Here is a 23,560-nt window from a genome sequence, read left to right as displayed (position 1 = left end):
CGTAGAAGGAAATAAATACATCAGTACAAGTAGGTGACGTAAGGAGACGCCGATCTGGACATGAGACATCTAGGCTTAGGTGTGCACCTTTTATTTGTTTGTTTGTTTGTTTAGGATTTTTGTCCGAGTTATATGACGATATATATGGGTTGTTGGCAAAGTCGTGGGAAGATAGACTTCATGACCACCTCGTAGCTTTGACAGTGGTTCAAGCGATACATCTTGCCGTCTTGGCATCTCTTGCGTGGTTTTCTTGTGCACTTCCAATAACATGCAACATTTTCATCCCTAAAGTTCTTATTTTGCAAAGGATGATGACATTCTGTTCTTACCATATTCTCTTGAAGGGTTGATCAAAAGCCACACACTGTAAGGATCACAAGGAGCTCTCTCTCCTTGTTTTCACGCCGCCGCTCTCTCCAACAGCTGATGTTGTTTGTTTAATGCTTTAGCGAATGTGTTTTTAATTTTGTACTCTCTTCGATCCATAATAATTGTCGCTGATTTAGTGCAAAGTTATACTAGGCTTGATTTAAAATCGCGACACTTATTTTGGACTGGAGGGACTAACACGTAGTTCCTCCGTTCCAGAAAATATAAAATGTATTTTTTTTGACCAATCTTTGATCAATAATTAATTTATGAATATTTTTTTGACATGAAGTTGATATGAGTGCATTCATATTCAAAAGTACTTTCCAATTGTTATTGTTATGATTTGTATCACACAATTTACATGTTCATAGAGTAAATTTGGATCAGAGCGTGGTTAAGAGTATTTTAAAGATGTACGGAATGGTATATGAGTTCAGCACAGCACATTGCATCATAATAACCGTAGTTCAGCAACCATGAAACGAGATCGAGATAGCGTTTTCTTTTTTCGCTGGTGAGTACGGACTAGCAAAGCCTGGAAAAAGCGAGGCAAAAGGCAGTAAACTCAGCCATCAAGCTCGCGTGGAAAGCAGCACTACGCCGCGCACCACGGGGCAAAAGCACGGAGAGCCTCCATAGACAGTCGCAGTCTCACTCACAGAACCCACCCAACAGCCAGCTGCTCCGGCTTCGATCGTTTCCCCACGTCTCGCCTCGAGAGCTTTCGTTCCCTTTCCTTTCCGCTCCTCCCCTTCTTCCTCTTCCCCCGAAACCTTCGAGCCCCCGAGAGCCGAAAAAATAAAAAAATCAAGCCTAGGGAGGACAGGGAGACGACAGCGACAGCCTCGCGGCGCCGGCCGCCGGGTCGTGGCCGGGAAGTGGGCCGCAAGCGCATGGCATCGTCCCGGGTGATGGCGGCGTCGTCGCAGCCGCCGCGCTCCGGCTCCTCCGATCTCGCGAGGTTCAGGAGCGCCAGCGGCATCGGATCCATGAATATGGACGACATCCTCCGCAACATATACGGCGAGACGCCCCCGGCGGGCGCCGGAGGCGCCTCCGGGGAGCCCTCCCCCGCGCCGGAGGCCGCCGCCCGGCGGACGGCGGAGGAGGTGTGGAAGGAGATCTCCGCCACCGGGGGTCTCTCTGCTCCCGTCCCCGCTCCTGCTCCCGCCGGCGCTGGAGGCGGCGACGGGGGTGGCGCGTCCGTGATGACCCTGGAGGATTTCCTGGCCAGGGAGGAGGATGCTAGGGTTACGGCGGTGGAGGGGAATATGGAGGTGGGGTTCCCTGATGGGGCGGAGGGCGTGGTTGGAGGGCGACGACGAGGAGGCGGTGGTGGTGGGAGGGGAAGGAAGAGGGCGCCGATGGATCCAATGGACCGCGCGGCCACGCAGCGGCAGAAGCGTATGATCAAGAACCGTGAGTCTGCGGCGAGGTCCAGGGAGAGGAAACAGGTTTGAGTGAAATTGTTTCCGAGGGGAGGAGAATTTAATGCATTTTGTACGGTTTGACCTGTTTCAGTTTACACAAATACAGTTAAGTAGATAATTTGAGCTTTTCTTTGGTTTCACATGTAGGCCTACATCGCAGAGCTGGAAGCACAGGTCACTCAGCTCGAGGAGGAACATGCAGAACTGCTGAGAGAACAGGTATATTCTTAGTTCTGCCTTAGTTTGGAATGAGGTTATGAATTGTTGGGATTGAGTATTCATGCCGTAATAGCCCATGTTTGTTTCCCATAGTTTACTGGCTGAACAAGTTAGTACTTAGATAGTGGTAAATATTTATATTCACCCACTTGGATCTCCTCCCTATATTGTCTCTCCTCCTTTCTCACTCTAAAAGGCTATGTGGAAAAAGTTCATGGATGTTTACAATGCTATAGATGCATGCTTGCAAAATTTGGTGCTAAAATATAAGTGCATGTGCCCTACACAAAAAGAACAAATTGTGCATGGTGAATAGTATGCTGCTCATTTTTAGGATGTATCAATTTGATTATTTTGTAATTTAACTCATGTTTCTATTTTAGCACCACATTTTGTAGGTGTACATCATATAGCATTAAACAACATCCATGATTTTTTTTGTAATTTGTTATAGTGGAAAAAAGGAGTGAATATAAGGAGGATGTCCAAGCGGGTTGACAAAATCCGCTTTAGTTTGATAGTGATTCCATATATGTTTTAGATAGAGTATGCGGGTGCACCTCATTCATAGAAAATGGGAAAGAAGGAAAGGTAACTGTAAAATCATGTGCAAACTAGGCTGCTTTTGTATTCAGAACAAAAAAACTGCATAAGCTTCTCGTGGTTGGTGGTATGCAATGCTAACTTTGTTGATGGGCAATGCCGAATCGACAAATCTAGAATCATTCTAAAAGGAACATGTTTATAATCACATAGAAAAATGATATTTTTTTTTGCATAAGTACATGAAGCTGATTTATTTTCTTTGTTTCTGAAAATATTTATGATGCGAAGTGACAGATAAGCTTAAAAGGATGGTCAGTCCTTCTGTCTGGCACTATGTATGTATTTCTTGGGAGTGTCACCTTCTGGGTCTGGCACTTCATAATGCATTTTTTTGGTAGTTCCAGGCATTATGTTGCAAGCTCATATGTTTGTTCACTATTTTGGGCTTCTTATTCCTAGCTATGTCACACTGTCATCACCAGGATGACCGACCAAAATTATGTGCCAAAAGTATCTGTATGAAAAACTAGAGTGAGGGCTAATTACCTAGTAGTAACCAGCAACTTTTGCACGCACCTGTCTGTTTACATGTTCCTGCCTCTTAAATTTTAGTCATATTACCTTCTGCTCAATCGTTGTTGTTGTTATTGTGTTGCAGGAGGAGCAAAATGAGAAGAGGCTTAATGAGGTAGGTTTTGTTGGCAAACACAATTCTTAAAAATATATTCAGACTTAGTGACTTGCTTTAATATGTATGGAGCACAGTAACTACTATGTGTCAATAGATTTTATTTTACTTCTATGCGTGAACTCACAATGTGGCTCCCTTTGATATTAAGTATTAACGAGAAACAAACAATTCTGTAATATGCAAAATATAGTTCTTTCTTCCATCACTGGAAAGCATAAACTGCAGAGCAGTTTGAGCTGCTTGAAAAGGTTTTATTATGTTAAACTTTACATTTGGCGGTTTATTGAAAATGTTTTTTTGAGGATGGCCAACATGTTCATAGGTTTTTTCTCAATTAATATTGAAGTGATTAGGTGGATGTGATTGTTGTCACAGCAATATATGTCAAGTAGTTTGTATTCCCAATGATCCATAATAAGTGTCGCTGATTTAGTACACAGTTGCACTCTATACACAGTTGTACTAAATCAGCGAAACTTATTATGGATAGGAGGGAGTATCATTTATTCCATGTCTTGTACTCTCCATATACAAGTGTATACCTTTGTTATTTAATAAATGGCTGAGAACTATTTTGCACCACAATACTGGTCAAAATGAAGCATCATAATACTATCTGTTGTCACCTTGTGTTTTGGGCCGGTTTGCGACAATCTAGACTGTTGATTTTGGTGGTGTTGTGGTGGAACTTCAGGCGTAATTGTAAGCTGGTTTCCCCAGCCAAAACATCGTAGCTTCCTAATAAAGCTGGGCCAAAAGGCCTTTATTCCAATTTTTTTTAATAATTTCTGCGGTACAGGCCACAGGCTGCTTTTCTGAATGGTTCATGTGTACAGGCAGATAAATAACGATAACAAATTGATATTACATCCTCTACTGTTGAAATCCATGCATGTTAAAGCCTTGAAATAACCAATTTGGACATGAAGTAGTCTCCATGTTAGTTGATTGATATTTAAAGATGCAACTGTAGTTTATTCTATTTCATTTCTTATGAGTGTTATCTGTTTACGCAGCTCAAGGAACAAGCATTCCAGGTTGTCATAAGGAAAAAACCATCACAAGATCTTAGGAGAACCAATTCAATGGAATGGTAGAAGTAACCCAAGCTCTGTTGTTATTCTCTTACAGTTACAGAGTTTCTTCTTTTGCTTTCTGTTACCCTAGTTGTCAGTGGGCGATGTTAGAAACAGTGAGACTTATTAGGTGAAGGACTCTCGCTCAGAAAGAGAACAGAAATGTAGAGAAGGGGCCGTGCGTGATCAAAAAGTCACGCCATTCAGAATTGGTGTGGATCAGCTATTTAATTTTGTTGTGAATTGTGGCTCGTATGTATGTACAAACAAGAATAAGCAGGTTTGCATGAAAGTAGACTAAAGTGGCCTCATTACAATTACATTTGTAGAGAATTAAGCCAAAGCTGTTATGTTTGTGTTCAGTTTTCAGTCTCGTACGATTTGAGTTCGACATATTCTGCAATTAGTACATCATCGTTTGAAAATTTTGAAATCATCACATTTGTGACGTGTAGAATTCAAAATTTTGTTTTACTCGTGGCTGCCATTTGTCAAACAATAGATCACATCTCTGTTGACAGCAAAATTCCACTCACGAGATTCAGCAAAAGGCGGAACATTAATTTGCTGACAGTGCAAGCTTTTTTCTTGTGAAAATGGGACGGCCGTGAAAATGATAGTGCTCCTAGCCTCCTAGGTATAACTCGTAAGCGCCAATTGGCCTGTGCAGAATTCCTGTGTAGTCAAACTTGCGCTGTTCTAGTCAAAACTCATAAAAAATCAGAATTCGTGTGTAGTCAAACTTGCGCTGTTAACAAAACATTGGGATGGGTGCAAGGGAGACCAAATACCTTCTTAGTGTTGGTTTCATTGAGTTTGGTATCGCTTTTGCAAACGTGATTGCAGCGCATGTGCTGGCGACGTTTGGCTTAGGCTTATCAAGTCAGATTAGAATTATTAGTTATGATCAATTATGATTAATTATTAGTTAATTAATAGTTAATTAGGCAGTTAAACTCGTAACCGTTCGCCTCCCAATTTTATGTGACGCGAGCGCCAAAACTTAGGATACCAATGCATGTATTGGTGTCCTTTTCCCTTTATATATATGATCATCATTCAATGAAAAACACAATGAAAAACACACAGATTCATTCTCATTTATTCATTCATTTCACAACAGGTTATCAGCCACGCAAGATCAAAGCAAGAACAGAGAAGAACAAAAAAGTGAGAAACATGGAGATCTACGATCTACCCAAAATCTTCTCTGGCCCTTTTGAGTCCCTACACCATGGAGCATCTCGCCGTCGGCGAACTTACCGTGGTCGACGCCGCTCGACTCCTAGTCGCCGCCGGCGGGTGGAGCCCGTGCTCGCCACGGACACCAGAAAGCCGCCATGGAGTCTCGCATCCGCCAAGGAATTGCGCCGACACCGGAACCACCGGCTTCGCTGCTCACCTCGCCGTCAATGGCATGGCTTCTCCATGGGCCTGCGGCCCCTTGGGGTTCTCCACGCCCCACGCCGACACCGGCATACGACCTCGACGCCGCCGAGGCATGGTTGGCTGCCAACACCGACCCCATGCACATCAACGTCATGAAGGATTGGATGGATGCCATCCCCATCGGCCCGCCTCCTCCGTCTCTAGCCATGGTGGCCCTCGGCCTTTCCTCCTCCAACGAGGGCCCCCCCACCTCTCTGTAGACGCGGTGGCGCATGGTGGCACGCGATATCAGAAGGAACCAGGGAGGAGGCTGCCGTCGGGCGTGGGGATCGACAGGGGAAACCCCTAACCGCCCCACCCCATCCCCTTTAACCCCGTCCTGCCTCCTTCCCCCGACCTGGGCTGGCCGAAAGGCCCCCGAGGCCCAGGCCCAGGATGCCGCCTTCAGCCCCAGCGGCCAGCGCGCCCCCCTACACAGGCAAAGGCTCTTTTGTAGAAAAGCCCAGAACTCCTGGTTATTTGCGATTTGTTCCTAAAGTCTGTTTAATAGTACAAGTAACTATTATTTATAGGTCCCTGGATTTATATTTAATTAGATTCCAGTAGTTTTCTGTTGGATATCTATTCAAAGATATATTCCTATGTAAATGTCAATGTAAATATTGTCGTGTTCAATGTGTTTGTATTATATACATCTCCTATTACATGTGATATTTATGCCTTTGCAATTGAGATCTTTATTTCCTGCATATTTGAGAGTTTTGTTTCATCGATTAAGTCCCAAATGGCATCAAAATGTCCAAATTAGACTTGATTCAAGAAAAATTTCCATTCGTGATAAGAAAAAATTATCACTACGTGACTACCTCAATTTAATATATGTGAATCACAAGGTACTATAGACTTTCAATAACGGTAAAATGCTAAATGGCGTTGAATGTTCCGTGGGAACATACACCTTATTGAAAGCGGCGAATTATTTCGTGTAGTGCTGAGAGGTCTACATTGTGTCGGATGTATAATGACTACCTTCAACGTGCTCTTCCAATATTAAATTAAAAAATAACACAAGGTGCTACAGCTTTTCAATAACGGTAAAATGCTAAATGGCGTTGAATGTTCCGTGGGAACATACACGTTATTAAAAGCAGCGAATTTTTCGCGTAGAGCTGAGAGATCTACACCACTAATTGGTGATTATCTTCAAAGTGTTATTTGAGGTCTACACCATATGAATTTAACGTCGCTTAAATTTCATACATTTTTGCAATTTTATTTACAACAATTACCACAACGGTTTTGCTTTACCCACTAGTATTTGACAAAACCCATGGTTTTTCAACCCCATGTAGGACAAAATGCCCGGGAAAGAGTTCGATGAACTCGCCCTCGACGGCCGTAACTATCCAACCTGGGCAATGGACGTAAAAGTAAGCCTTGCGACCCGCAATCTTTCAACGGCCATCCAACCCCCTCCAGAGGGACAAGTGCCCATTGCAGATTTATACAAATATAATGCCTTATACATTATAAGGAACCACATCCATATTGATCTCAAATTAGAGTATCTTATGGAATAAGATCCGTATATATTATGGCTCGCCCTTCAAACTAGATATGAACGGCAGAAGGCTGTAATTTTTCCTGAAGACACACAGGAATGGACTCAACTCCGCCTACAAGATTTTAAATCCATTGGAGAATACAATCATGCTGTTCATAAAATTTGTTCGAAGTTGCAATTTTGCGAGAAGGAACCCTCTTGTCGTACCAGTGGCCCACGGGGTCCCACTGATACGGGACGCATGGGTCGCCAGTGACGAAGCCCCGTCAGGAAGGCCACCTGGGAATCGGCGAGTCCGGGAAGCCTGCCTCGAGGAGACGGCCTTTGGCAAAGTTAAAGCTAAGGGCCGAGTACAAGATGCTACCGGGAACCCCGGTCCCGGGAAGCCGAAGGAACGCCTCCCGGCAATTAGCAGGTGCGCTAGCCAGGAGGGTGCACCCCAGCAACCCGCGCTGGGCATGCAGGCGGGACCCGTAGAACAGTGAAGACAGGACAAGACGGCGGACGTAGTGCATTAATGCACCGACTGGAGTCTTATCAGCAGGCTTAGGCTTGCTCAGCAAGGCTAGGGCGACCACCCTGAGAACCATTTTTTCTACCGTGTACAGTGGACTGGACGCTGCATGGCGTCCAGCATGGATGAGCAAAAGTGTATTCCTTGTGGCTGTGACAACGTGTCACGCTGTATGCATTGGCACCTGTGGTATCCCCTTGTCTATAAATGGAGGACCAATGCCACCGGTCAAAGGGTTCCAACCCGAGTGATTAGAACATAGCACAACATTCACCTAAGTAGCCAACTCGGGAACTCCCTGGGTGATCTGTACGCACTCAAACTTGTGAATACAACTCAAAGCAGGACGTAGGGTATTACACCTCCGGGTGGCCCGAACCTGGGTAAAACTCGTGTGTCTACACTTCGTGTCCATCGCCACGCCGGCAATCGTCGGAGCGATCACCTCGCCCTTCACCGAACCAAAAAGGGGGTGCTCGGCATCCCCGGTGCCGGAGACCGTGCTCCGACATCTGGCGCGCCAGGTAGGGGAGTGTGCAGAAAGCTTCGGTTGACCGCCGGCGTCATCGTCGTCAACACCAGCTTCTTCACCTACGACATCTTCAACGACTAGCTTTCCATGCCACCCAAGAAGGCAGACGAGCCCCGGGTCGACTTGCGCGACACTCTCGCCATGCGCACTCGGTCCCATGACGCTGCGTGCGCGTCGCAAGCACAAGGGGACCAGGAGCCCCCTCCACGGAAGCAACAACAGTCGCAGTTGCCACCTCCACCTCCTCAGCCGTCGGCAGACAACCGGCCAAGGGGGCCTGCGGCTCCTAGCGCCGGAGCTAGCCGCGCGAGCGGCCACAATTCCGCACGCCGGTCAGCGAGTCCACTCGCGGGCCAAAGGCGCACAGCGGCAGCTGCGCCATGAGCACAGCGCGTCGCGTGCGACGCCGACGGAGTCTCGCCCCACTCACCCGAGGGCACCGGGTGACAGGGCGGAGGGCAGCCGGTCGGAGAATAGGCAGCCTCCCGCCCAGACCCCGGCGGAAGCCATCATAGCCGCGCGTGTCATGGTGCGCTACGAGCCACCGCAAGGCACGCCGGCACATGAAGTATGGAGTGCGGAGCTAGACGCGCTCCTTGCACTCGCCGCCCAGCAGCCGCAAGGCGAGGGCGCCCCGACTGGTTCAGGCCGGGGGCAGAACCCGGGACGCGGAGACGCGCCCCCCATCTCAGGACACGGAGAACACCCTCCCCCGGCAGGAGGGCAAGGAGGCGAGGATCCCGTAGGGTCCTTGGGTTCGTCACCGACCGTTACGTGGGGTGACGCGCGAGGCGTCTTAAACGCCCGCCAGCAGGAAGACCTCCGCTAGCGCTTGGAGCGCCGGTGTCGGCGTGAAGCAAAACGCCAGCGCCTAGAGGAGCAGGAAGATGCTCCCATGGGCGCGGAGGACGGCTGCACCGCGTTCACTCGCGAGCTGCGCCGGGTGACGTGGCCCCGCAAGTTCTGAGCGCCGACGCTCGGGACATACGACGGGACCGTGAATCCCAAGGATTTTCTCCTGACCTACACGTTGGGCATGCACGCCATTGACGCCGACGACAAGGTCAGGGCCAACTGGTTCCTGATGGTCCTCAAAGGATCAGTGAGGTCTTGGTTGCTCAACCTGCCCGCCGGGTCCATAGCCTCCTGGTCAGACCTGCACGAGCAGTTCATGAACGAACTCCAGGGCGGCTACAAGCGCCCGGGAACCATGGCGTAACTGCACACAGTCGTGTAGAAACCGGGGGAAACGTTGTGGAACTTCACCAACAGGTTCTCCAACCTCTCCTACTCCATCCCTGAGGCGGAAGCGGCCGCCATCATCAACACGTACACCATCAACGTCCGGGACCCGAAGATGCGTGAGAAGCTCAACACACACCGGATCCGGACCACATGCGTGAGAAGCTCTCGTGCACAAGTGCGCGATGGCCGAGGAAGGGCGCTTGGCGCCCGAGCTTGCCGCCAAAGCAGCGGCAAACGCACCAGAGGGATCCGGGAAGAAGAGCTCCTGGAAACGCGGCGGGAAGTAAGTGCTTGCCGCGGAGCCGGGGGCTCCCGAGAGGCCCACCAAGAAGGTGGCGTCGGCGGGGGCATCGGGTAGCAAGCTGGCAGCGGCCGCGCGCTGCCCCACGACGCGCAGGACTGCCTCACTCTCCAGACCATCAAGCGCGAGCAGCGCCACGAGGAGCACCGCGCTGCCGGGGCTTGCTTCAACTGCGGGGACATCGAACACCTCTCCCGGGACTGCCCGAACAAACCCCGCGGTGGGGCAGGCAGGGGCGCAGCCGGCGGCGACAAAGGACAACCCGCAGGGGGTCGCGGTTAGGCCCGCGGCGGCACGGACCGGCCTCCCCGGGGATGCGACAAGCCTCGCGCTGAGCAGCACGAGGATGTCTACAGCGACGCCGACGCCGACGAACCCGGCTTCCAGGAGCTTCGAGACATCGCCTGCATCCATGGGGGAGCGTATGCTCTCACGTCTCACGCCGCCGTGAAGCGGCTCACGCGTGAGGTTTGCGCCCTCCTCCCCAGCGTTGTCGCACCAGTGGCACCCGGGGTACCATCGCTGCGCGACGCGTGGACCCCTCCCCGGGTTCCCGGGAAGGTCTCATCCCGGGGAGCGCCGACGAGCTTCCCGGCAAGCTACCAGCCCAAAAGGGGCTAGCGGGGCTACAGGGAATATTCCCGCTTAGGCACCTCCCGGGAAGCTGCTTCCCGGGAGGAGGTTCCCGGGTGCGCTGGTCCCGGGTGCTTCCTGGGCCGACTTGCGGGAACTGGGGGTTCTCGGACGCATGCCCCCGCCTCGGGTCGTGGGGCCCACTGGACAGCGCCGCGCGGGCGCGTGGCGGGTGCGGAACGCGCGGTCCCACCATGGCAAGGAGTAAGGCGCGCGGCTCAGTAAACAAGCCGACCGACGGGTTAGTTACCCGTCCGATCCAAGGAACAGTGGTTGTCCAATCCTACCCTAGGGTCTTAGGCCCCTAGCAGCGGAAGTGGCACCCATGCATGCCACCAGCTCACCGGGAAGAGTTGCGTGCCTCCCCGTTGGACACTTGTAGCCCATGCACCGTGGCACATGTGGCATCCCCTTGTGTATAAAAGGAGGACCCATATCAACGGTCAAGGGGGTTAGACGGTTGATGGATCAGACAGTTGGGAGGGTAGTGAGTTGGTCAGTGGGTTCCGGTGGACAGCAAGCGGAGAATAGTAAGGAGTACTTAGCCATTGAGAGGAAGCCCGGGAACTGGCCCGGCAAAAAACTTGTAAATGCTTGATCCGCGATCAATATCAGTTCAGACAGGCAGGACGTAGGGTTTTACACCTCCGGGTGGCCCGAACGTGGGTAAAAAACGGGTGCGCATTTGTTCTAGTACTAGCGCGCCCTCTTGGCTCTTGGTCTCACCGGCCCCCTAGGGCCTAATCGGCCGTGCCGGCGATAACCGGGTCTCCGCCCCAGACGCCCCTACCGAACCTAAAAGGGGGACGTGGCTGCACGCCCCCGGTGTCGGAGCACCGAGCGACGACATCTGGCGCGCCAGGTAGGGGGCGCGGGAGTGGACAATGCCGGAGATCACCGGCAGCAGAAGTTCCCATCGGCATCGGCTTCACTTTTCTTCGTCGACGAGCCTAGTCACCATGCCCCCCAAGCGGGCTGGTGATTCCCGCATAGACCCGCGTGAGGCCCCAATGGCGCACACGCGGTCGCACGACGTGCGACCCGAGTCAGGAGCTCAAGAGAATCCCGAGCCCTCGAGGGTGCAGCAAACGCAGCTGCGTCCACCGCCTCCCCGATTGTCGACCGACAATCGGCCGAGGGGACCGGCTGCCCCCAGCACCGCGGGCAGTCGGGCGAGCACGCATGGCGTCGCCCGGGTCAGCCAACGGGTTGAGTCGCGACCCGAGGATGCCCCGCGGCAGCGGCACCCGGAGCACGCCGCGTCACGGGCAACCCCTGGAGGTTCGCACCCTGCGCACCCGGAGGCGTCTGGGGCCAGGGCGGGAAGCAGCCGTTCAGGAAACTGGTTGCCCCCCGTGCGAACCTCGGCAGAAGCCATCATCGCCACGCGCGTCATGGTGCGGTACGAGCCGCAGCAGGGCACGCCGGCGCACGAGACGTGGGGCGAGGAGTTGGAAGCGCTTCTCGGCCTGGCCGCCCAGCAGCCGCAAGGCGAGGGCGCCCCGGTAGGCTCCGGCCACGGGCCGAACTCAGAGCGCGAAGGCGCGCCGCCCGCCTCGCGACAGGGGGAGAACCCTCCCCCTCCTCAGTGGGGCCTGGTAGACGGGGGCCCGGAGAGGTCCTCGAATTCATCGCCCACCGTCCCGGAGGGCGATGCGCGTGGCATCTTGAATGCCCGACAACAGGTGGATCTGCGCCGGCGCTTGGAGCACCAGCGCAGGCGCGAGGTGGAGCGCCAGCGCCCACTGGAGCAAGAAGACGCTCCTATGGGCCCAGACGACGGCTGCACCGCGTTCACACGCGAGCTGCGGCAGGTGATGTGGCCCCGTAAGTTCCGAGCGCCTGCGCTCGGTACGTACGACGGGACCGCTAACCCCAAAGATTTTCTCCTGACCTATACGCTGGGCATGCATGCCATCGGCGCCGACGACAAGGTCAGGGCGAACTGGTTTCTGATGGTCTTGAAGGGATCAGCGCGAACCTGGTTGCTTAACCTGCCCACCGGATCCGTCGCCACCTGGGCAGAGCTGCGCGAGCAGTTCGTGAGCGCGTTCCAGGGCGGCTATAAGTCCGGGAACCATGGCGGAGCTGCACACCATCGTGCAGAAACCAGGAGAGACGTTGCGGGCCTTCGTCAACCGCTTCTCCAATCTCTCCTATTTTATCCCGGAGGTGGAGGCGGCCGCCATCATCAGCACCTTCGCCATCAACGTCCGCAATCCCAAGATGTGTGAGAAGCTGAGCACGCATCGGATCCGGACGACGCAGGACTTGTACGCCTTGGCGCACAAGTGCGCCATGGCCGAGGAGGGGCGCCTAGCGCCCGAGCTGGCAGCCCAGGCTGCCGCGAGCCTTGGTGAGGGCTCGCAGAAGAAGGGTTCCCGTAAGCGCAGCGGGAAGCAGGTCCTCGCTGCGGACTCGGGGGCTCCTGCCACGAGGCCCACGAAGAAGGCCTCGCCGGGGGGAGAGTCTGGCGGGAAGCAGGGCGACGCACCCCGCTGCCCTATCCACAACAACTCCACCCACGACGCGCAGAGTTGCCGCGTCCTGCAAGGGATCAAGCAACGGCGGGAGCAGCGCCACGAGGAACGCCGCGCCGCCGGCGCCTGCTTCAATTGTGGCGACATCGGGCATCTCTCCCGAGATTGCCCGAACAACCCCAGAGCGGGTCCGAGGCCGACTGGCGGTGATGCCGGCAGGGTTGAACCCCAAGGGGGGCGCCGCCAGCCCCTCGCTGCGCGGGAACGCCCTCCTCGGGGGCGTGACAGGGCGCGCGCCGAGGAGCAGCGCGAGTCCGACTATTCCGGCGGCGACGAGCCGGGCTTCCAGGAGCCTCGCGGCGTCGCCTGCATCCATCCCACGCTCTCCCATCCCACGCCGCGGTGAAGCGCCTCACCCGCGACGTGGGCGCGCTGTTGCCGGATGCGGAGCCGCAACAGCCGCTGAGGTGGTCGCACATGCCGATCACCTTCAGCGCCGACGATCACCCGGCGCGACAGTTGGGTTTCGGGGTAATATCCTTTGTCGTCTCGCCGATCATTAGCAATATGACGGTGACCAAGGTGCTGGTGGACAACGGAGCGGGGCTTAACCTCCTGTCCGCCAGGCTGGTGCAAAAGCTCCAGCTGCCAATGGAGCAGCTGAAGCCCACCGAACCGTTCCGGGGGGTGAACCCTGGGATCGTGCGCCCGCTGGGACGCACCACGCTGCCGGTCACCTTCGGGTCCCGGGAAGCGTTCAGGACCGAGCACATAGTGTTTGACGTGGCGCATACCCCGTTGCCCTACAACGGGATCCTTGGTCGGCCGGTGCTGATCAAGTTCATGGCAGCTACGCATTGCGCCTACGGCGTGATGAAGATACCGTCCGTCTACGGAGTCCTCTCCATCGGGTGCGATCTCAAAGACGCAGCTTGGTGCGTTGGCGAGGTTGTTCGGGCCGCTGCTGCAGCTGACGCCGGTGACGAAGGTGTTGTCGAGGACGACGCCTTACCGGGTGATGCCCCGGCAACGAAGAAGGCCCGCGCCACCCCGCAAGGTCTAGCCGGAGGAAGCGCAGGCTTGAGCTCGCGCCTCGGCAAGGGGCAGGGACTCCGGGAGGAGGCCGCCAAGGTGAAGAAGCTGCCTCTCCAAGCCGGCGACAAGGAGCGCACCGTTACCGTCGGTGCGAACCTGACCGCCGAATTGGAAAGCGCCCTCGTCACCTTCCTCCGGGAAAACATCGACGTGTTCGCCTGGGAACCGTCGGACCTTCCCGGAGTCCCCAGGGAGGTGATTGAGCATCGGCTCGCGGTGCGCCCGGACGCGCACCCCGTCAAGCAGAAGATCCGGCGGCAGGCACAAGAGCGGAAAGATTTCATCAAGCAAGAGGTGGGCAAGCTCAGGGTTGCCGGGGCGATCAGGGAAGTTTTGTACCCCACTTGGCTAGCTAACCCTGTAGTAGTGCCCAAAGCAGGGAATAAGCTTCGCATGTGTGTAGATTTTACCGATCTTAATCGTGCGTGCCCCAAGGATCCCTTCCCTGTACCCCGTATCGACCAGATAGTTGATTCTACCGCTGGTTGTGACCTGTTGAGTTTTCTGGATGCTTTCTCCGGCTACCATCAAATCAAGATGGCGGTCGAGGATGAGGAAAAGACAGCGTTTATCACCCCGGTTGGCTGCTATTGCCATGCATGCCTTTCGGGTTGAAGAACGCGGGCTCTACATTCCAGCGCGCCCTGCGCGAATGTTTGGGGCCCCAGCTAGGCCGCAACGCGGAGGCCTACATGGATGACATCGTCATCAAATCAAAGTGTAGGGACTCGCTGATTGATGACCTGAGGGAAACGTTTGACAACCTCCGGAGGGTCAAGCTCAAGCTGAACCCTGATAAGTGCACCTTCGGTGTCAACTCCGGGCAGCTTCTGGGTTTCTTGGTTTCACACCGGGGGATACAGGCCAACCCGACCAAGATAGAAGCCATCGAGAAGATGGAGGCCCCCCGCAAGGTGAAAGATGTCCAGCGCCTCAACGGCTGCGTTGCCGCACTGGGACGCTTCATCTCCAGGCTGGGCGAGCGTGCCCTGCCTTTCTTCCGGGTAATGAAGAAGAAGGGTCCAGTTGACTGGACTGCCGAGGCCGAGGCGGCGCTCTAGGAACTCAAGCGATACCTGAGGTCACTACCCATCCTCGTCGCCCCCAAGTTGGGCGAGCCGTTGCTACTCTACTTAGCGGCGACTGACCAGGTGGTCAGCTCGGTGCTGGTTGCCAAAAGGGAGGAAGACGTCCCGGGGACTTAGGCTGCGAGGCAGGGGGCTGAGCGGCCTCTTGCAACCGCCTCAAACCCGAGGACCGCCCCCGAGCCGGCAACCTCGGCGCCGCGGAAGCGGTTGGTGCAGCGCCCGGTGTACTTCGTTAGTACGGTACTACGCGACGCGCGGGCAAGGTACCCGCAAGTATAGAAGCTCCTTCTTGGGATACTCCTTGCATCCCGCAAGCTGCGCCACTACTGCACCGCGTAACGGTGGTGTCCGGGTTCTGCCTCGAGCGGGCCCTCACCAACCGTGAAGCCACCGGGAGGGTGACCGAATGGAGGATGGAGCTGTCGGAGTTTGACCTCCACTTTGCCAACTCCAAAAGCATCAAGAGCACGGCCCTGGCGGACTTCGTCGCGGAGTGGACGTCCACGGGCGTAGAAGAAAGTGAGTCGGAGACCGGCCTTCCCGGCAAGCTGGACGAGGGCCACGGGGTCCTCTACTTCGACGGTGCGTTCAGTCTCCAGGGAGCGGGGGCCGGGTCGTCATCGAGTCACCCACAGGGGACCAGCTGCGGTTCACCGTCCAACTCGACTTCGCTAACTCCACCAACAACACGGCGGAGTACGAAGGCCTGCTTGCCGGGCTGCGGGCAGCGGTCGCCCTCGATATTAAGTGCCTGGTTGTTCGCGGTGATTCTCAGCTTGTGATCAACCAGGTGAACAAGGACTATGATTGCCCTCAAATGGCGCCGTACGTGGAAGAGGTCCGCAAGTTGGAACGGAAGTTCAAGGGTTTGCGCTTCGGACACGTCAAGCGGAAGGACAACTTCGCTGCTGACGAGCTGGCCAAGATGGCAGCAGAGCGCCGGAAGCCTCCGGCGGGGGTGTTCTGTCAGAAGCAACTGGCTCCTTCAGTCGCCCCCCAGCTGGCTGCCGGAGGATGGGGAGGCTCTCCCGGAGGATGACGTTGCCGCGGAGGGCATAGCACGGCAAGCCAAAATGTACACGGTGATAGACGGCAGCATCTACCGCAGGCGTGCGAATGGTGTCAAACTCATCTGCGTGCTGCAGGAAGAAGGGTGTGTACTGTTGGAGGACATACATTGAGGCACATGTTCACACCATGTGGCCTCTCGGGCTTTGGCCGGCAAAGTTTTCCGGCATGGCTTCTACTGGCCCACGGCCCTGGCCGACGCAGAGCGGCTGGTGAGGACGTGTGAAGCGTGCCAGTTCCACTCAAAGAAGAGCAACCAACCATCCCAGGCCCTGCATGTCATCCCGTCCTCATGGCCGTTCGCGGTCTGGGGACTGGACATCGTCGGCAAGCTACCAAGGGTGGTTGGCGGTTACGAATAATTGTTTGTGGCCATCGACAAGTTCTCCAAATGGGTGGAGGTGGAACCAGTGCGTAAGGTGACCATCCAGGCGGCCATCAAGTTCCTTAAGGGCATTGTGTGCCGGTTTGGTGTTCCTAACAGCATCATCACCAACAACGGCACGCAATTCACGAGCGCGGCGTTTCACGCCTACTGCGAAGACATGGGCACTAAGCTGCGCTTCGCGTCCGTCGCTCACCCGAGGAGTAACGGACAGGCGGAGCGAGCCAACGGAGAGGTTCTGCGGGGGCTCAAGACGAGAACCATTGACAAGCTCAAAGGCCACGGGAAGCACTGGATCGAAGAACTCCAGCCCGTGCTGTGGTCCATCCGGACCACACCTAGTCGGGCAACGGGCGAAACTCCTTTCGCCCTTGTCTACGGGGTAGAAGCGGTGCTGCTCCTCGAGCTCAAGTACGGATCTCCCCGAGTACGCGCGTACGGCGACACCAGCCAACACGAGCAAAGGGTCGACGATCTAAACTTCATCGAAGAACTTCGATGCCGGGCTGCTGTGCGAGCCGCGTGCTACCAGCAGGGACTCCGTCGTTATCACGACAGACGAGTCCGTCCCCGGGGGCTCGAGAACGGAGACCTTGTCCTGCGCCGGATACAAGGAACGAAGGCCGTGAACAAGTTGACTCCGAAATGGGAGGGCCCCTTCCGGGTAGTACAGGTGACCTGGCCGAGGGCTGTCCGCCTGGAAACTGAAGACGGCTTGCCGGTGCCCAATAGCTGGAATATTGAACACTTGCGCAAGTTCTACCCGTGAAGCGGCGGAGCCCGACCCTCAGGTGATGCCTCCGATGCATACCTCTCGAACTAGTGTAACCGGGCAGCCCCCGTGTGGAAACCGCTAGTTAATCGTGAATAAAGATAAGTGTTTCACCCCTGAGCTTTGTTTTTGCCTTGTTCATTCGTGAGTTTTCCCCCTCTTGCCTCCTGCTTTAAGTGCACAAAGGTGTCTTTCCATACTTGGTTGTGACCAAGGGGCTGCCGTGGCCCTGGAACGAAAACCCGTTGCCGGATCGTTCCGGCACGGGCCATGCCGTTGTCGGGTTTCCCGCAACGTGCATCACTGGTCGTGCCGTTGGCGGGCTTCCCGCAACGTGCATCACTAGGCGTGCAGTTGCTCGGCCTCCCGCAGCATGCACCGCGCAATCGCTGCGCCTGGGAAAAGAAATGCTCGCTTCCAAGTTTGTCATCGACCCCTTTGTGCCGGGGGCTGGGAAGCAGGGGAAATTTATTTATCTGATCTACCTGCGTTACTTGTTTTCGTAAGTTTCGAAATTTTTTGCAGCACCCCGGACCTGGTAAGAGTCTAACCTGCAGGAAAGGGAGGAATCCTGGTAAGAGTCTAACCTGCAGGAAAGGGAGGAATCTTGTACACTGTGGTGCCCGTGAGCTGCCCACGGTCGCACCATACACCGGTGCCTTGTGGTGAGGGAGGACCGCAACAAAAGGGGTTCACCGCACTCCGAGGCTTCTGAGTTGATGGCTAGCCGCCACGTGTGCTGAGGTTACCCGGTAAGCATGGCGGTGGAAACTGCGCCGCGTTCGAGGAAAAGGCGCCACGGTGCCATGCGGATCCGTCGCGCGCGGTGGCAAGCCTCCCTCCCGCGTCTATAAAAGGCACGCCCCAACCATGGAATTACTCAGAGCGAAGCCCGGTTCGGGGCCGTGAAAGCAGGTGGTGCGACGGAGGCGCGGAGGTGGTGCTTCCCACCGGCGCCTAGCGCCGGTGGGTGCGCCGCCATCGCGCCCCTGCTGCATCACCCCATCGAGCCCACCCCGAGGGGCGCTACAGAGGCACGATGGTAGTGCATGCCATCGGCGTCCCGCGCCAACGGGTGCACTACCGTTGTGCCCCTGCTGTGCTTCCTCAAAGGGGCGGTTCCTGGGCAAGGGTCGCCGCAGAGGCACTGTGGTGGTGCATCCCATCAGCGTCCGGCGCCAACGGGGTGCATTGCCATAGTGCCCTTGTCGCCCCCCTCCGTAGGACACCTCGGCAAGGAGCAGGGGCTGCCGCGGAGACTCTATGGTAGTGCATGGCATCCGTGCCTTGTGCCGACGGGTGCACTATCATAGAGACCCAGCCGCATTCCTTCTGAGAGAGCCTTTTTTGGGCGCGAATCGTCGTGAGGACGCTGTGATGGCGCCGGTGCCGGCGCTCGTCGCTCACTCCGGCCCATCACCGCGTCCTTGCCGCGGCCCTCGAGCAGTTTAGCTCCCGGGTAGCAAGGGTCGTCGCATCCCTTGGGACGAGTTCCCTAGAGAAAACCCAGGTCTCCCCAGTTGCGGGGGCTGTCGCTGGAAGGCTATAACTTCCTCGCCACCCGTGCCCGCCGTTCGGGGTGTGGCGAAGCCGGCGGCGAGGACGTTATAGCTGTCTCGCGACTGCTCCCGGAGCGGAGTCCTCCTAAGCCAGGGTCCGCCCCTGAAGGCCAGGGTCCGCCCCTGAGGGCGAGGGTTGCCGCGTGAGCGTGGTGGTAGCATCGTCGTCGGTGGTTGCCGCCGGCGGCGATCCTGCCCCCGCGTTCCTGCCGCATCCCTCCGAGATCGTCTCCCTTGAACAGGTAGCCCAGATGGTTTCCTACCGAGGCAGTGCCCCGTCTGCACTCTACCGCAGAGCATCGCAAAACATTGGACCGCCCGGAAAAGCTAAGTATCTGAACATGGACGCTGAATTCGCTAAGAGCTGAGCGCTGCCCAGCTGGGTGCGGCCCCGGATCCCGCGCGTAGCCGGAGTGTAAAAAGGGACGCTTGCGGGGGGAGTGCGCTCCCTATGTGGCTATCGAAGGTGAATAAGGGTGACCTGGACGGTTACCTTGTGTGGCCGTCGGACTTGCCGGTGCAGCCTCCCCTACCTCGCCTACGCCAGCGGTAGCGTCCAAGGGTCTTGCCGCGGGCGAGCTGCCACACGCTGCAGAAAGAGAAGGTATGTTCGTGAATTTGGTTAACAGGAATCGCGGTTGCGAACAATCGACGAAGACATACCTGGCGCCGCGAGGGTGGGGGCCGTTGCCGGGGCGGACGTCGCTGTTGAGGAGGTGGCTGCGGCCGCCGCGAACGCCCTCGACCTCCTCACGATCAGGGGCGCGCTGTCACTGCTTTCCTCATGGTCATCCTCTACGGCGACGACTTCCAGGGACGCAGCCAACTGGCCCGCCTCGTCGTCCAGCGACCGGAGGGAGGGCCAGCTGGGCTCGGACCCGCCCTCGGTCTCCTCGAGCACCTGCTTCCCGCGGGGTGCTTGCGGGTGAGCGTGCGGGACACGGGTGGGGGTGTTGTCCATCAGCCCCCACTCGTTGCAGGGCGGGAAGGCACCGACGATGTCGCTGAGCGCCCTGACACTGACATGGAGAGCGGAGACCCCCGGTGGAAACTCCGTCGATTGGAAGACCTCGCCGGAGATCCCCTTCACCCACGTCCTGAGGGACTCCAAGTCCATGCCTCCGCCTGGAGGCGTGTCCTATCCCTGGAGCCCGTGTACATCCACACGGGCCGGGAACGTAGCTGCAGCGGGGCTATGCGCCGATGGATGAAGGCGCACGCCACGTCGACATCTGTGAGCCCCGCTAGCCACAACGCCTTGATCTTCTCCACGATGGGGAGGAGGTCGGCATTGCGGTGGTACCTATCCTGCCAACCGATCTGGGGCACTGGTAGCTCCGTCGGCGGCTGGATGAACTCTTGGGGGTCCTCCACTCGGACCCAGCACCAGTCGCCCCGCCACTCCTTTTCGATCTTCTTCCCCGACCGGACGATGAACTTCGACTTCATCTGGTCGCGGGCGCGGAAAACCACCCCCGACGACATCGCCTTCGCGTTGTCGATGTGCGGGTAAAAGTAATGGCGGAAGAGCCCCACCGACGGCATCACCCCCACGAACGCCTCGCAGAGGAACTGGAAGGTGGCGAGGAGGAAGAGCGAGGTGGGGTGGAGCTGCGCCGCCCGCAACTGGTAGGACTCCATCAGCGCGTGGAGGAACAGAGAGAAGGGCGGCACCATGCCGCAGAGGAGGAAGCGCGCGAACACCAGGAAGTCGTTATCCTGGTGTTCGACGCCCGCCGGGAAGATCTGCGTCTCCCCGTGCTCGTTGAAGTTGGAGGCGACGGCGTGCCGAAGCTTCCCCAATGCCTCGCCGGTGTAGCCGGGGCGGAAGAAGGCGACTGTGGCGCGCATCTCCCGCCTCTTCTGGTCCTTGGCGGCGGCCGCTTTGAGTGCCGCCTCGGTCTTGCTGGTCGCAGGCTTCTTTGAAGACTGGACCTCCTTCCCCTTCCTGGTGGTGGGGGGCGCCATGGGGAGCAAGGGCGGAAGCTGGCTGGAGCGCAGGAATGCGAGATGCGGAAGAGGATGGAGACGAAAGGGCAAAGTGTTGCTCCCCTGTTGGCAACAGTGGAAGATTTATGACGCCCGGTCGTTTGGTAACGGCCGGTTCCGTACCCTACGGGTGCGCGGGGAAGTGGCACCCATGCATGCCACCAGCTCACCGGGAAGAGTTGCGTGCCTCCCCGTTGGACACTTGTAGCCCATGCACCGTGGCACATGTGGCATCCCCTTGTGTATAAAAGGAGGACCCATATCAACGGTCAAGGGGGTTAGACGGTTGATGGATCAGACAGTTGGGAGGGTAGTGAGTTGGTCAGTGGGTTCCGGTGGACAGCAAGCGGAGAATAGTAAGGAGTACTTAGCCATTGAGAGGAAGCCCGGGAACTGGTCCGGCAAAACACTTGTAAGTGCTTGATCCGCGATCAATATTAGTTCAAACAGGTAGGACGTAGGGTTTTACACCTCCGAGTGGCCTGAACCTAGGTAAAAAACGGGTGTGCATTTGTTCTGGTACTACCGCGCCCTCTTGGCTCTTGGTCTCACCGGCCCCCTAGGGCCTCATCGGCCGTGCCGGCGATAACCGGGTCTCCGCCCCAGACGCCCCTACCGAACCTAAAAGGGGGACGTGGCTGCACGCCCCCGGTGTCGGAGCACCGAGCGACGACAAGCGTGGAGGCGCATCAGCCGTTGAGGTGGTCACATGTGCCGATCAGCTTCAACTCGGACGATCACCCGATCCGTCCCTTGGGTTCAAGGGTGCTCCCCCTCGTAGTGTCGCCGATCATAAACAACGTGACGGTGACCAAGTTACTGGTGGAAAGCGGGGCAAGCCTCAACCTGCTGTCTGCAAAGCTGGTGGAAAAGCTTCAGCTGCCCCTGGAGCAGATGAAGCCCACCGACCCGTTCCGGAGGATCAACCCCGGAGTGGTGCTGCCCATGGGGCGAATCACGCTCCCAATGACCATCGGTTCCTGGGAAGCGTTCCGGAGTGAGCACATCATTTTCGATGTGGCTCACACCCGTTGCCATACAACAGGATCATTGGTCGGCCAGCGCTGATCAAGTTCATGGCGGCACCCATTGCGGGCGCAGCCGGAACCCCTTTGGCAGCTGCACGAATGACACCTGCATCAAGCATGGCGATTGGCGCGAATAGGTAAAGGAAGTGTTCGAATTTGCACGTACCTGCCGCCGAGCCACTGCCGCCGTCACAACTGCTGCGTCAGCAGCGTCTTGGTCATCGCCGCCCGATGCTGGGCGAGGCTTCTTGGTTGGGGCTGCCGGCGACGCACTGGTCTGCCCCCTCTTCCTTGACGAACTGGAAAACGCAAAAGTAGATTAGTTAGGCACAAAATAATTTCGTGAAAACAAAACTGTTTTGGACAACATTGGACTTACTCCGCCGGCTTGAGCTTGAGCACCCTGTCCGCCAGGTTCCTCGCCGGAGGGCCGCTTCGCGTAGGGGGAGCTGTCGGTGTCGCCGGGGTGGTTAGGGCGGATGCGGCAGCCGCGCCGCTACCGCCGGAGGCCCCAGCCCCCGCGTCGCCGTGAGGCTCCTTGCGCTGCGGGCTGGCCTGCCGCCTGCCCGCCCGCTCTGTCGCGGACCTCCTCACCAGGGGGACGTCATCTTCCTCGTCGTCCTCCTCTGGCACGACTTCGCCGCCTGCTGGGGGAACGTCATCTTCACCGTCATTGTCGTGGCGCCATTCATGCTCGATCTTTTTCTTCCCCAGCTCGATGAATTCCGATTTGATCTTGTCGCGGAACCGGAACACTACCCCCGAGGACAGGGGGGCCTTCTTCTCCACCCTCGGGTAGTAGTAGTGGCGGAATAGCGCCACCGACAGCATCCACCCCACGAACGGTTCACAGAGGTGTTGGAAAACAGCCAATGTGAAGAACAACGTGGGGTGAAGCTGCGCCATGATGAGCCCGTAGGTCTCCATGATGGCTGAAAGGATGTAGGAGTGCAGCGGCACGAACCCGGCAAGGATGAACCTCTCGAAGATCCGGAAGTAGTGCCCGTCGTGCTCCACACCGACGGGGAGAACCCGCGTCGGCCCGTGCTCATTATGCTTGGTGGCCAGCGCCAAGACCAGCTTGTCGACTCCTCGCCGTTGTACCTGGGGGAGAAGAAAGCGAACTTAGCTCGCATTTCGTCATCCTTCCGGGCTCTGTCCGACAACTCCTTCTTGCCGGCCTTTTCGTGCTTTTCCCCTTTGCTGGTGCTCCCCTTGGGACGGTTCTAGCCCTTGGAAGACATCGGCGGAGGTGGAGAGGAGATTTGGTCAGAGTTGGGGCGCGGGGAGCTTGGGAGGAGGCAATGGCAGGAGCAAGAGATAATGGGGAGTGCCCGCCGCCGGCCTTGGGTATTTATCGGGGCTGACGGACTGCAACGGACACCCCCACGATCGGCAATAAAGAGCCCTAAAGAATCGGAGATTAAGAGGGGGGTGCGCGACATGGCCTTAACTCTCTGGTGTTTAAGGGGGATAAGGCACTAAATCGTGCGTCCGACCGTCCCGCTCCTGAATATAACAAAAAGCAGGACGTAGGATGTTACACCTCCGGGTGGCCCGAACCTGGGTAAATTCACGTGT

The 23,560-nt window shown here is 56.5% G+C and overlaps 1 protein-coding gene across 1 annotated transcript; it reads left to right on the top strand.

The window, feature by feature from the left end:
* Positions 1-1,009: 1,009 nt before the first annotated feature.
* Positions 1,010-4,699, top strand: LOC100836332 (bZIP transcription factor 12). The gene is made up of 4 exons (XM_003568325.4): positions 1,010-1,829; positions 1,953-2,024; positions 3,229-3,258; positions 4,278-4,699. The coding sequence occupies exons 1-4, from the start codon at positions 1,269-1,271 to the stop codon at positions 4,356-4,358; spliced, it is 744 nt and encodes a 247-aa protein (XP_003568373.1). The 5' UTR covers positions 1,010-1,268; the 3' UTR covers positions 4,359-4,699.
* Positions 4,700-23,560: the final 18,861 nt, after the last annotated feature.

The sequence above is a fragment of the Brachypodium distachyon genome, chromosome 2 (assembly GCF_000005505.3).
Source record: "Brachypodium distachyon strain Bd21 chromosome 2, Brachypodium_distachyon_v3.0, whole genome shotgun sequence".
Classification (NCBI taxonomy): Eukaryota; Viridiplantae; Streptophyta; class Magnoliopsida; order Poales; family Poaceae; genus Brachypodium; species Brachypodium distachyon.
The sequence above is the reverse complement of the archived record's forward strand: the minus strand, read 5'-3'. Positions and strand labels throughout refer to the sequence as shown.